The sequence below is a fragment of the Branchiostoma belcheri genome, unplaced genomic scaffold (genome assembly GCF_001625305.1).
Source record: "Branchiostoma belcheri isolate BF01 breed outbred unplaced genomic scaffold, Haploidv18h27 scaffold247, whole genome shotgun sequence".
Classification (NCBI taxonomy): domain Eukaryota; kingdom Metazoa; phylum Chordata; class Leptocardii; order Amphioxiformes; family Branchiostomatidae; genus Branchiostoma; species Branchiostoma belcheri.
In genome coordinates, this window is record NW_017803851.1 from 230409 (window position 1) to 242473 (window position 12065).

At 40.1% G+C, this 12065-nt stretch overlaps 1 protein-coding gene across 1 annotated transcript in view; it reads right to left on the minus strand.

Moving 5' to 3' along the window:
• Positions 1–9176: 9176 nt before the first annotated feature.
• LOC109471306 (TNF receptor-associated factor 2-like) overlaps positions 9177–12065 on the minus strand; it is a 7777-nt gene continuing 4888 nt past the window's right edge. The window contains exons 4-7 of the mRNA XM_019770599.1: positions 11308–11385; positions 11064–11150; positions 10041–10181; positions 9177–9908 (exon numbers count right to left, since the gene is read on the minus strand). Of these exons, the coding sequence (XP_019626158.1) occupies positions 9177–9908; positions 10041–10181; positions 11064–11150; positions 11308–11385 (1038 nt within the window). The remainder of the gene's footprint in view (positions 9909–10040; positions 10182–11063; positions 11151–11307; positions 11386–12065) is intronic.

Consider the following 12065-nt stretch of genomic DNA (forward strand, 5'->3'; position numbering starts at 1 on the left):
TAATTTATGTCTGCCACTAGGGAAACGAGACCAACAAATTTGTACCAATATACTTTACAATCTACCAAACAAATGAAAACAAAAAAGCTATTTTTTTCAACAATTTGACGTCTTTTATATAGCCTCGTGCGGAGGTCAACTGAACTGCAGTCGGCTTACACTGCAAAGGAGTTACGTAATACGGCTGATTTATACACAAAAAGAAAAACCCTCACAATCCAAATCATGCAATCTGAAAGCCGATGTGTTTCCATACCGAAAAGGTTTACTCATGACTACTAACATCATCACTAGCTAGCTTTAAACAAATCCTGTAGTTAGATGTGCAGAGATTGGGTGTGACAGGTCGTTCGGTGTAATATAGCTAGCTGCCGCGGCGCGTGCTTGCGAAGCTGGTGTGTTACGCCGTTACAGGAGCTGATAACAACTGACAAAGTTTATAAGATAGGCAATCGATGCGCTGGGGAGTTAATTTATGCAATACAATAGGGCCCTATACAAAACGAGCAAAAATGATGTGGGAAAGTTGAAGGTAAGATTAAGGCCGACAGAGATTTAAAAAAAAATACGGCAAATTTTGATGCAACTAAGCTACAAAACCAAACAAAGTCCAATGCTGCAATGAAGGTAAAACAGCTAAGTTACATGTGGAGGAAGGACTGCCGATTCAGAATCGGGCCAGAGGAAGGACGTCTGCCGAGTCCGTCTCGAACCGGGCCGGAGGAAGGATTGTGAAAGTTGTCTAATACCCTCTGTGTCGCGAAGGTACTCTGGGTCTAGCAGAAGACGGCCAACTCTTAGTCAAAGTGTTGACGTGCTCTCACCACGATAACAGACCATCAGAACCAACCACATGTTGCACACGTGGCCAAGGGTATTTCATTACAACACTGAAGGGTTTAATATTCAATCGAGAACCAAATACAGCTGCTGGCTAAGCTTAAATTAATTCTAACGTTTATATATGCACATACTACAAAGGTCGTTACACGATCATCTTAAAGGCCAGCTAGTACAGGAAGGCGTTCTACAAATACATCCAACAATACTAAAAACTGGAACTTAACAAAAGGGAACAAATACCTAATCAAAGTGCTGTGGTGACTGTAGTCCGCAGAGATAGCAGACCCCCTAATGCGTAACTTATAGAACAATTAGAATGCAACTAGCTACAGCTAACGGAACCCCAGCTCTGATGAAGTCGATGGATCGTGTTGGTGTCTCTCTTCTCTCTCTCACAAATGCAGCCACCTAGGCTTTTGTCTAGCAAGCTACTTTGATTGACAGAGAAAGTGACGTAGATAATTTTTTTTTCTAATTGGAGAACGCCTAGCCGAAATGGATTAAACCGGTTTCAACTAGGAAGCCGTGACTAAAAGGCCACAAGCAAACCAGACGGGGTTTAGTAGGTCAACATCCGGGAGCTGTGGTTCCTTCAAACTACACTGTTACATTATGTCTGAGGGTCTGCATGGGGTCGAGAAAGGGGTCGACAACGCTTAGCGGTAACGCTTCAGGACGTTTTGTAACGCTTAATGATAAATTGACGCTCGATTTTCTTTGTATTGCACCAGAGTCTGGTATCTGAATTTATGCCAAAAAGTGACAATGTGCGGTTTCGCATACGTCGTAATGAAACACGCTTCACACCAGCGTTCCCGCCAGCCCTGGTCCCCAAGTGCGTTCAATATTAATTTGAAGAGGGGGCAGCGAGTTCCGTAGGCGCTCGCAATGTAGGTAGGGGTGTCCGGGGGCTTAAACCTTCAACAACACATTTTTCGACATTTTGAGAGGTGAAGTGAAACAGCATTGTTACAGAGGGGAGACCACTTTAGAACAGGGTTACGCATGTCTAGGAATAACGAAGAATTATTCATATATGATCATTAACGCTTAAAGCTGAATCAGGATGACAAATAACGCGCTACAGAGAAATAAAACGACCAATAAAGTTTCACGATGAATATACCTAGAATTTCAGATTTATTTTAACATTCAAAATGTTTGAATGATCGTTTCAAATTACAACAAGACAGTGGACAATTTAGACCTCCAGGAAGTATTTTGGGCTTTTGTAACCTCCAAGTCTGCCCTTTTTTCTTAACATAATCCAAATATGCGTAAAATGCTTTCAGTATATCCAACTTTACAATAACGTGTACCACAATTCCGAGAATCAGAGACGAAATAGTAAACAAACTTTCTCATAATTGTAAAATACAGTTTATTGGCTTATCTTGAAAATAGTACAAGTCAGTCAGACCGAACTCCTGGGATTTACAATAGACCAACACCTCTCTTGGAACCTACATGCAATCAAAGTAAGAACAAAAATGGCAAGAATCATAGCAACTGTTAGAAAATACAAGAACTTTTTTCCTGCTGACACTCTAAAAACAGTTGTCCAGTCATTAGTTCTTACACATCTCGATTACTGTTCCGGGACTCTCTCTTCAACTACACAATCACAACTGGACAGACTACAGACAATCCAAAACCGTGCTGCTAGGCTAGTTGCACATGAAACACAGTTAACACATTCAGAAGAGATACATGCTAAACTGAACTGGCCATCAGTGAAAGAAAGGATTCATGAGACTACAATATGTGCCTTCCACAAGTTAGTAACCACAAAAAAAACCTGAATGCATTTATGACAACTTAAGAACCATAAACAATTCTCATCATCACAACACAAGACTATCTCAGAGAAGAGGATATGTACAACCAAAACCCCGAACAAATGCCTTGACCAGAACCTTTCAATATAGATATATTAATGCCTACAACACTCTCCCCACCTACATAACAACATCAAACCAGGCGACATTTAAGACTAGGCTAAGAGAATGGGTTAGAGCACAGAAAGACAAAAATCTGCCACTCACTTCATGGTGGTAAACAAATTCATAAAGATCTTCCAGTTGCAACTATGTAAATGGTTTTACTTTTCTTCTCTTAAGTTCATTATTCATTATCTTAATTTTGTACGATTTACATGATTATCATCTTGATTTATTATTTGTAAATTTGGGTTCTTTTGTTGTCAATATCCACCATGTTTTATGATCTCCAGTTTAATTTTGTTCCTTTGTATTTCATTTACTCCGACCTCTGACCTCTCCCACCCCGACTTTTGAGTTGCGTTATTCATATGTGTCAATCAAATTGAAACTTGGTTGTAAAGTTATAATCGTTGTGTTATTGATATCTATCATTTCAATATGTATAATTTTCAGTTCAGTTATGTTAGTTTTTGATAATTTCTGTATGATTTGATTAATTTCTGTATGATTTGATTATATTTCGTTGTAATATTTGTATAAATGTAATATAATAGTGTATTTTAATGGACTCCAGGAAGAATAGTGATCACTTGTATTCACTAATGGAGATCAAATAAACCAAACCAAACCAAACCAAATCTTTATCACAGCGACAACAAAGCCGTCCAAATTGAGAATCACGCAATCTTTTGCGGAGTCGTCTGGCGATCTTTGTTGTCAGTCGGAGAGAAAATCTTACATTGATTTCATTGTAATGTTATTGATTTCTAACATTTCAGGATTTCCTGTACTTCTGTGTATTTACTAGCCTGTTTATTTGTTATCACGTTGCATTCAAGTTACTTTCTAAAGTTGTAGCTATAATTATGACTATGATTTAAGATGTCTATAAACTCTTCCTTTATAGAGAAAATAGGCTTCAGTGTTACTGTTAGCTAGTATGATTCAGTAATAGTATCAAGTCATTGATCAACAAGAAAATAAGAGGAACAAATGCATAAACAGAAACAAACAGCAGTGAACAAAGGTTAGCAATTAAAATACTCTGTAAAGTTACTATAAGATTAGTGTTGATAATATACAAGATTTTCCAGCGATTTGAGGTAATGGCGTTAAATACCCCAGCCCTTTTCTTACCTTACACGTAGTCTAGCACCTATTTCACATTCCGTTGTTTAAAATAGGCAACTAAACTTTTAACTTCTATGTGAATAGCATTCTCCAAAGTTGTCATGTACTCCTAATATCGGAAAAGAATATCAACAGAGGACTGTGAATTGGTGAAACAAGCAACACCTCAAATTTCTTCCTTTACAGTCATACAATCAAGAAGCGCCTGACTGAATCAGAAGAATCCACTGTTATTTCTTTCCAATTCAATTCAATTCCATTGATAACTGTTGGTTACTCGACAATGTGGGTAAATGCTGAATTCAAGCAAAGATGTACGTAACCAATGTAAGCTATATAGTAAAATTAAACATGATTCAAATTAAAACAATGATGTTATAACAGTTTCCTTCTTATTGTTTATTAAATTATCAACATCAGATAATTTATAATCTTCTGTTTTCATTTTAACCTTGAAATATCCCACTGACTCAGCAAACGTCCCTTCCTTGCACAAAAACAAACTTTACACATGGCGTGGTACATAAGTCATATCCCAATGCTGATGAGGTCATATATTGGAATGCCTAGGCCTTCTATTTAGACGAACAAAACTTGCCTTATGAACTGAAGAATCACCTGCTCTGTTGATCCGATGCAGAGAAGAGAGGAAGTTTGGACGAACCTGCAGGAAACGGTGGGAAATTTACTGACTAAAATGTCACACCACGGAAAGTCCCGGCCAAGGGGAATCCCCTTCAGCTTGGAAACGAGCAGCTGGGGTGGGTGATGCCACTTCTCGGGTGGGTAGGAAATACGGCAGGCTTGGGGCGTAATGAAAGCAGCCTCGGGAGGGAAATAGCTGACTACCGATTGACCACTCTTGGGACCACCGAAAGACAACTATGAGGTCAGCTGATCGCATTTGTGTTCAGCTCTTTCCCACCGATTGCTTCCTCAAAGCTTCCTTAATGTACTGCCCGGTGGGAATCCTGGGAACGAGACCTTTCCAGCGAGCCCCAGGGTTGCAAGTTTAAACATCTGGAAAATTTTCGCCATTGGGAGCCATAGTTAAGGCCCAACGTTTCTAACCGCGATAACTACAGTAGGAGACCTGATATTCAAAAACGGACTTAGGTTCTGAACTCCTGGGAACGAGACCTTTCCAGCGATCCTCATGGTTAGGTTTAAAAATCGGGAAAATTGTCGTCATTGGGAGCCATAGTTAAGGCCCAACACTTCTAACCGCGATAACTCCGGGCGGCACACGCTACATGTTCTCATGCTTAATCTCCCAACGCATTCACGTGCCGTGTCGTCACTCGAGTTATTTTTTTCTCCAAGACAACGGGGTAACGATGTGAGTTGCAGAAGAAAGAGCAACTATTATATAAGAGAACGGGATGTAGCATAATTCAAAGGTTCTTTACGCCCTGGTCCTTGTTTGCGGTCCGCGACTGGATGAATATCGATCAAATTTTGCAAACTTTACGTCGATTTCAGGTTCTCCTGTATCTGGAAAGTTTAATTTATTTGTGCGGTACGGTCGGCCCGCGTCGATATAACGCAGCTTGGGCGTAAAAAAGCATGAGCAGAAAACTTCCCTTACTTTGCCTCTCAAAATGTGGGAAATTGCCTTATTTGCTATAGTAAAAGCGTTTTACGTCAAGCGGCAATGAAGGCACTGCCGGAGTTTTGTGAAGCCTTGAAGGAGCCGTGATTTTTTTTTTTTTTGAGAACAGGCGAAAATTAATGCGCGCGCGGATGTCATCCATAAAATTAAGTCAGTGTGGCCTAACCCTAACCCTAACCCCTAAACCTAAACCTAACCCACACCACTGATTCCTGACAGTAAAAGCCATCTGCCACCATAAAATCAAAAGCATAGCATGTTCAGGAAAAGAGATACAAAAACCGGAAATTATGCTGTAGTACCAAGGTCAACCACAACGAGGCTAATATACAATTATGTATCCTCCCAGTACGGTCATTACTATTATACAAGTGGTTCAACGGAGTCGACCCGGACCTGTTTCACTAAGCAACCCGTAACCTTTAGTAAACAAACTTGTTGTCCAATGGCTGACGCAGCAGCACTCTCCCCTTACATTTTATTCAAGGTCACTCTTTTGGGTTGACGAATCTCTTCACTCCAAAGACATTGACCAAATTCCCATCTCTCTCATCAAGGTTTCATGAATTACAATTTTCAAGGAGGGATAAGTATTAAACTGGGTCATTTTGTGATATTTCAAACAATTAAAATCATTGTATAATTACAAATCAGATATAACTTTTCTTGTCTTCGTTTCATTAAAGGTTGATGGTCCTCAAAATTATCATCTTGGTCAAGTATACCATATGAGTCTTATTTAACCCCCACCATACAAGTCTTCACCCCCCCCCCAAAAAAAATCACGCACGTTAGTCATTCAAATACTTGTTTCCATTGACTGTATATATCTTATTACAAGGAAACACAATTACTATTGAACATTAGAAATAACCACTTATCCATAATATTATTGTTTCTAAACGTGAACAATGCAAGGCACTCTTTCTTTAACATCATGTTTTCTGGTGCATCTAACATAAACAAACAAATTCTACTTTTCAGCAGTCAAAATATACATTGCTGATTAAAGTGCTTTAGTTAAAAACGTGTCCTTTGTAGCTGTGGAGCAAACATTACTAATAAAGCTTAATCCATGTATGCCAATACTATGCAGTCATATCAATGCTAAACAGCAATGCAAAAAATAACATAAGTATGATAAAGCTTGGTTATATACTATATGCTGATATAAGGTCAACCTTTAATACTACTTGAATATTCTGAGCAAAGATACATGAATTAAACAACCCAACACATCAAATTGGTTCACATAAAATTTATAATGTATTAATATCCAGTGTTGAATTATGCTATGCACCAGAGTGACCAGACAGTATCTTAATAACTTAATTTGTAAAACTTTAATACCAAGGGCTGACACCTGTGTGTGCCCTATTGATTTGGACAGTTATAGCTGAAGGCAATGACATTAGGTAACACATAGATGTAACTGACAAAGCGAGTACATGAAGTAAGACAGCATACAGTTCTGGTATACATACATTCACAACTATCTTTATCAGCTGATGTTGGAGTCTACCCCAAGGCTCATAGACATGGAAGTAGTTGTTTCATTAGTACTGTTGAGTTAGAGACTGAGCTGAGGTCGTATTGATAAACTGCAGGGTAATTACACTTGTCTCTAGATACTTGTACATGGATAACAACATTGCATGATGCATAACCAAAGTCATATACTTATAGTGTTTGCTCCTAGGGTTCTTTAATATGACTTCATTGTTTCCAACCTAAAGTACAAAGAAATATCATTTTGATGATAATATGTGCTTCATTAATGAATAATAAAATGATTAATATTTACCTGCTAATTTTCAGATCTAAAACTGGTCATTATAATCATGGTCTTCAACAGTTGTAGGGTGCATTCAGTATATAGCTTTGCCATGGATTAAGTTCAGTTGTAGCTTGGGGCATACGAAAATCTCCAGAAATGTTCAGGTATCAGTGGCATACTTCAGCTTACATATCATTTGTCTTCACTTGTGGAAGTTGTACAGATGTAGTGTTGTGTGCAATACCATGTTGTCTTTCTTTCTGACTTTTTGTCCCTCTTTGCTTGAAGATAGTTTAAACAGCAATGGTTTCTTCTGTGCTACAAAGCCAAAACATGGGGTCCAACATACAGGTGACAGATATCTCACACCAACAGGCATCTGATCGGCAAATATCAATCTTATTGCTGATCAGACAAAAAAAAAAGAAACAAGACCATATGGTCATAGTCCTTCCTTTTCTTATCTTACTTCCTTACCCTTTTTGTCCCTAGCAAGACATAAGGTCATCACAAAAATGACGACTTTGGGGGGTAAGCTGAAGATGAGCGGATAACTTAAAAGACGTTTCTTGTAGAATATCACAAGTTGAAGTTACTGTGTCAAAGGTTGCATGCAAATGAGGCAAAATGCTACTGATTAAGACTAGATGTTGGGTCGTTTCATTCCTACATTTTGTATTGAATTGTCAGATTTTGCTCACGATGCAATCTTGATGAAACTGACAAGCATTGCAAGGTGAGCAACATCTGCGGAAATTTAGCTATTTTGATCCTCTACAGGACTTGAAAAAAGAGCAGAATGTTTGAAGGTATGTCTCTACTACAGAAGGCATTTAATCATATTTGTCCAACAGCTGCAACTTTTGATCATGCATTCAATAGCACCTGAAATGTCTCAATAAAATGTAATTAACGGATTAATCTATATCTATCTGATTATGACAAAAGGAGGAGGAAAGATAGGTTTCAAATCCTACCACGTGGTCAAAACATTTCCGATACCGCGCCGGGGACGCAACTCACTCGGTACCACTAGCGTTAAGCCAGACCAGTGCCATTCTTATGTGTAGTTTAACAGGGTCTTGTCCATTCAATAAGAATAAAAATGACCTGGCTAGAATATAGTAAAGGAAAGCAACAGATTTCGTCAAACTGAAATGCAAACTCTTAGCTTGTATGTCCATAAGGAAAAAGTCCGTAAAGTAACAGTATAACATGCAAGATAGCTCATTGCTCTACCCATGCCATTCTGTCACTTTACGGACTCCAATGTCATCTTATGGACATACAAGGCAAATCATAAAGCTCTTTAATTGAGTACACATTGCCACTTGATGTAACATGTTGCCTTACACAGCTATATTCAAGTAAAAGTGTAACATATAATTTATGTGTTAATGGTGAAGCATCAAGAAGATGCTGCCAATCTTTCACAGAATACATTGCACAATTAGGAAATAAACATTTCCTTACGACTTTTATCTGTGTCCTGTTTATCTTATAATTAAAAGCCTGTTGGTGTGAGATGTCTGCCACCTGTGGCCACATCCAAGGGGAATAGACAGAGAGTGAGGTGTACATGTATGTGACCATGACAACCATTGCCAGGGCCTGAACAAAACATCACATATGGATATGACCAATCCAACATCTTCAAAATTAGAGACAACCTTTTTGGGCTGCTGCTCCATGTACCATCTGATCTGCTTGACACAGAAGTCAGCTCCTGCATTGCAAGAGATCTTCATAGGAATCTGTATGATGTACTTGTAGATCTGTGATGTTTCAGCCCTGAGCAACATGGCTGAACAGGCCAGCTGTGTACCTCTCTGTCTGTCCATTCACCTCGGATGTGGCAAGGTGGCAGTCCTTAGTTTAAATCCGACGTGTCTACGATGATTTTAAGGAAGATTGCATCATCGCGGACATAGGCATGGCGCGTACTCTCCAACTGACTGTGTGGCATGAACAGCGGACAGCCGCTGGCGATATTCAAATCACTTGTTGGACGCTTGAAAGAGGATGAGGTTGGATCGGGCCGGAAGGCGTCGATGACGTGTTCTCGGTTGTTCTGATCCAGCAGCATGAAGGTCACCTTCTGCCGGAATGGCCAGCGCAGCAGACCATCAAAGTGTCCCCTCATTAGGACGAAGTACAGGCCGATGTGACTGCCCTTCCCCATCCCGTCTCCGTTCAGGTAGATGCGAGCACACATCTTGTATCCTGTACGGCTGGTGTAGAGGCATGGGCTGTAAATAGAAGTCGTCTTACCAGTGATTGCATCGTGGCGCTTTCTGGTGAAGTCTTGGATCTTCCACAGCAGGGTGCCATCATAGGACGTCATCTCCAGTGACCTGATACGGAGATCCAGCTCAGCAAGGGCCACGTCTTTCAGTGCGATGATTCGCTCTTGAGACTTCATCTTACGCTCAATGGACTCAATGATCTCTCGGTCCTGGCGTCGCTGTCGCTCGTATGCTTCAATGGTAGCGGAGCATTTCTCAATTTCACGATTGAGAACAGCAACTATACCCTCAAAAGTAGCAACTCTGGTTTCCATAGCAACATACTTATGCCTCATCTCTTCCTGCTTACTAGCCATCTGCTGCAAGCGATTTTCAAACATCTTAGTTACCTCTGATGACCCCGAGCCTACGCCTAGCTGTGATGCCAAGTTTTCCATGGCAACAATCCGATCAAACAGTGCCTTCATGTCTGCATCCATCTTGCTGACTGCCTGCTGCATGTGTTGCCCCTGCCCGCTCTGTTTCAGGATGGTGAACTCTTGCATGAGGGTCAAGTGCTTGTCCAGCACCTGGTTCAGGTGATTAACATGGTGCTTGGCGATATGGTCATTCAGTTTCTCACGTTCCAGCTGTGATGATGCAAAAATTTAGTTATCAACAATTTAGAGAATCCAAACAAGCAAAATTAACAAAAAGGATGCAAAGAGCATCACACATAATGGAGAGGAAAGTAATTCCATATATATTGTACAACCCTCCAAACTGCGCTCCTAGCCTCGAAAAGTCAGGCACGCAGGTAAAAATTTGGCCATGCAAACAGATATCTGCTTGCACAAAGTACTTGTTTAATTTACAAGCCAATAGAATTATGTGTCTAAGTCTGAACGCCTCTCCCTTTGCTGTGACACGCTTTGTGTGCTGTCAGGACCGGGAGAATCAGATCCACGCGGTTTGGACTGGCCGATCAAGAACGGCGCGCTGGAGGCGAATGTGGTCGTGATTCTGCCCCGAAATAATCCCTAATGGAGCGCTTCTTCTTGCATTTGGCTGTCTGCAAGGTGCTCTAAACCTCTAACCAATCATATATCATGATGTTTCCTCCTTGCGGTATAACATTTCTATCCACTGCTCCGATTCGCCAATCTTAGTCAGCTGATCTTCCCTTAATTTGATTAAGCAAATCAAGATCAGCTGACTGTACAACAACAAAAGATTGTGTATGCGGAGACCTTGCGCATGCGTCGCGTAAGTAGGGAGCTTTTGAGTATAGGGTTTTGTGCCGGTGTGGCGCAAGGACACCAGGGCGAGATTTGGCAGGCAATAATTTAGGCGCACAGCGAATTCACTGCCGGTCACACACTGGGCGCCTAGACGCGAGTAAAAATTTCAGTCGCATTTTGTAATTGTTTGTTGCATATGCATCCAAAATGGTTGCAGTCTGGAGAGTTATTGTACTATAACAACAAGTTTTGTTGGACAATTGAGACTCCATGGCTTATTTGCAAACAAACCTTTGTGGGACATCCAACTTTAGCAAATGTGCAGGCCACCTTCAGCCTTTTGCAGTCTCCAGTGTTTTCATCCAGATGTTGCTTCATCTATCATAGGAAAGACATTTCATTGAATGTAGGTGTGAAACAGGCACACATCTTAACAAATAAGGGAACTGCGTTTCCTTACAAACTGTTAGTGTTAGGGATTTCTAACCTAGGCAGGTAGACAGAATTTCAAACTGGATTGACCTATCGAACATACCTGAGCCCTTGGTATCTTCTTTTTTCCACAAAACTCACAATTCATTGGGAATTGAGGGCATGTGCAGGCACGATGGTCCTGGAAAAGAATGAGGTATTTTCTTAAGGTAAAACCTCATGATTATTTATCTATATGGCATTTTAAAGCATGTAAATGTTTAAACAAGACTACATTTAATAGGAAGGAGGATTTCCACCACCTCAACTTACATGTGGACAGGGTGAACCCACAGGATAGAGGCAAATGGTGGGCTTCCATAAACCCTCATATCAGCATATGCACGAATATAATGGAACATAACTATATATTCCGAGTCAGATATAGACTGTATTAGAGTTAGAATTAGAGTTAACATTAGTGTCAAATATTTAGGCTATAGTAGTTAGATGCAATATTGTTCTATGTCTATTCATGTTACTTACAATTAGCCTTCAGGCAAGAACTTGCAATAAACTCTTCGTTATGTTAGACTAATAGAGATGCAATTCAAACTAGAAAGGCAGACATTTGCTCGGGAGCAAATGAGGTATATAGCTTCGCCACCTCAAGCAGACATTTGTTTGGGAGAAAATACAGTATTTCTGCCCATCTTATTCCTCGTTCTAAAATGGACTGTTTCATATCAACCGTTTCCATGTTATAGCAATACGAAGTGTTTCAATACCCCATGTAGTCCCCAATACCTTTACAGTACTTTTTATCAAAATATTCTTGAAACCCCCATACAGTGCTTTTCAATAAAATGTTCTCGACCCCCC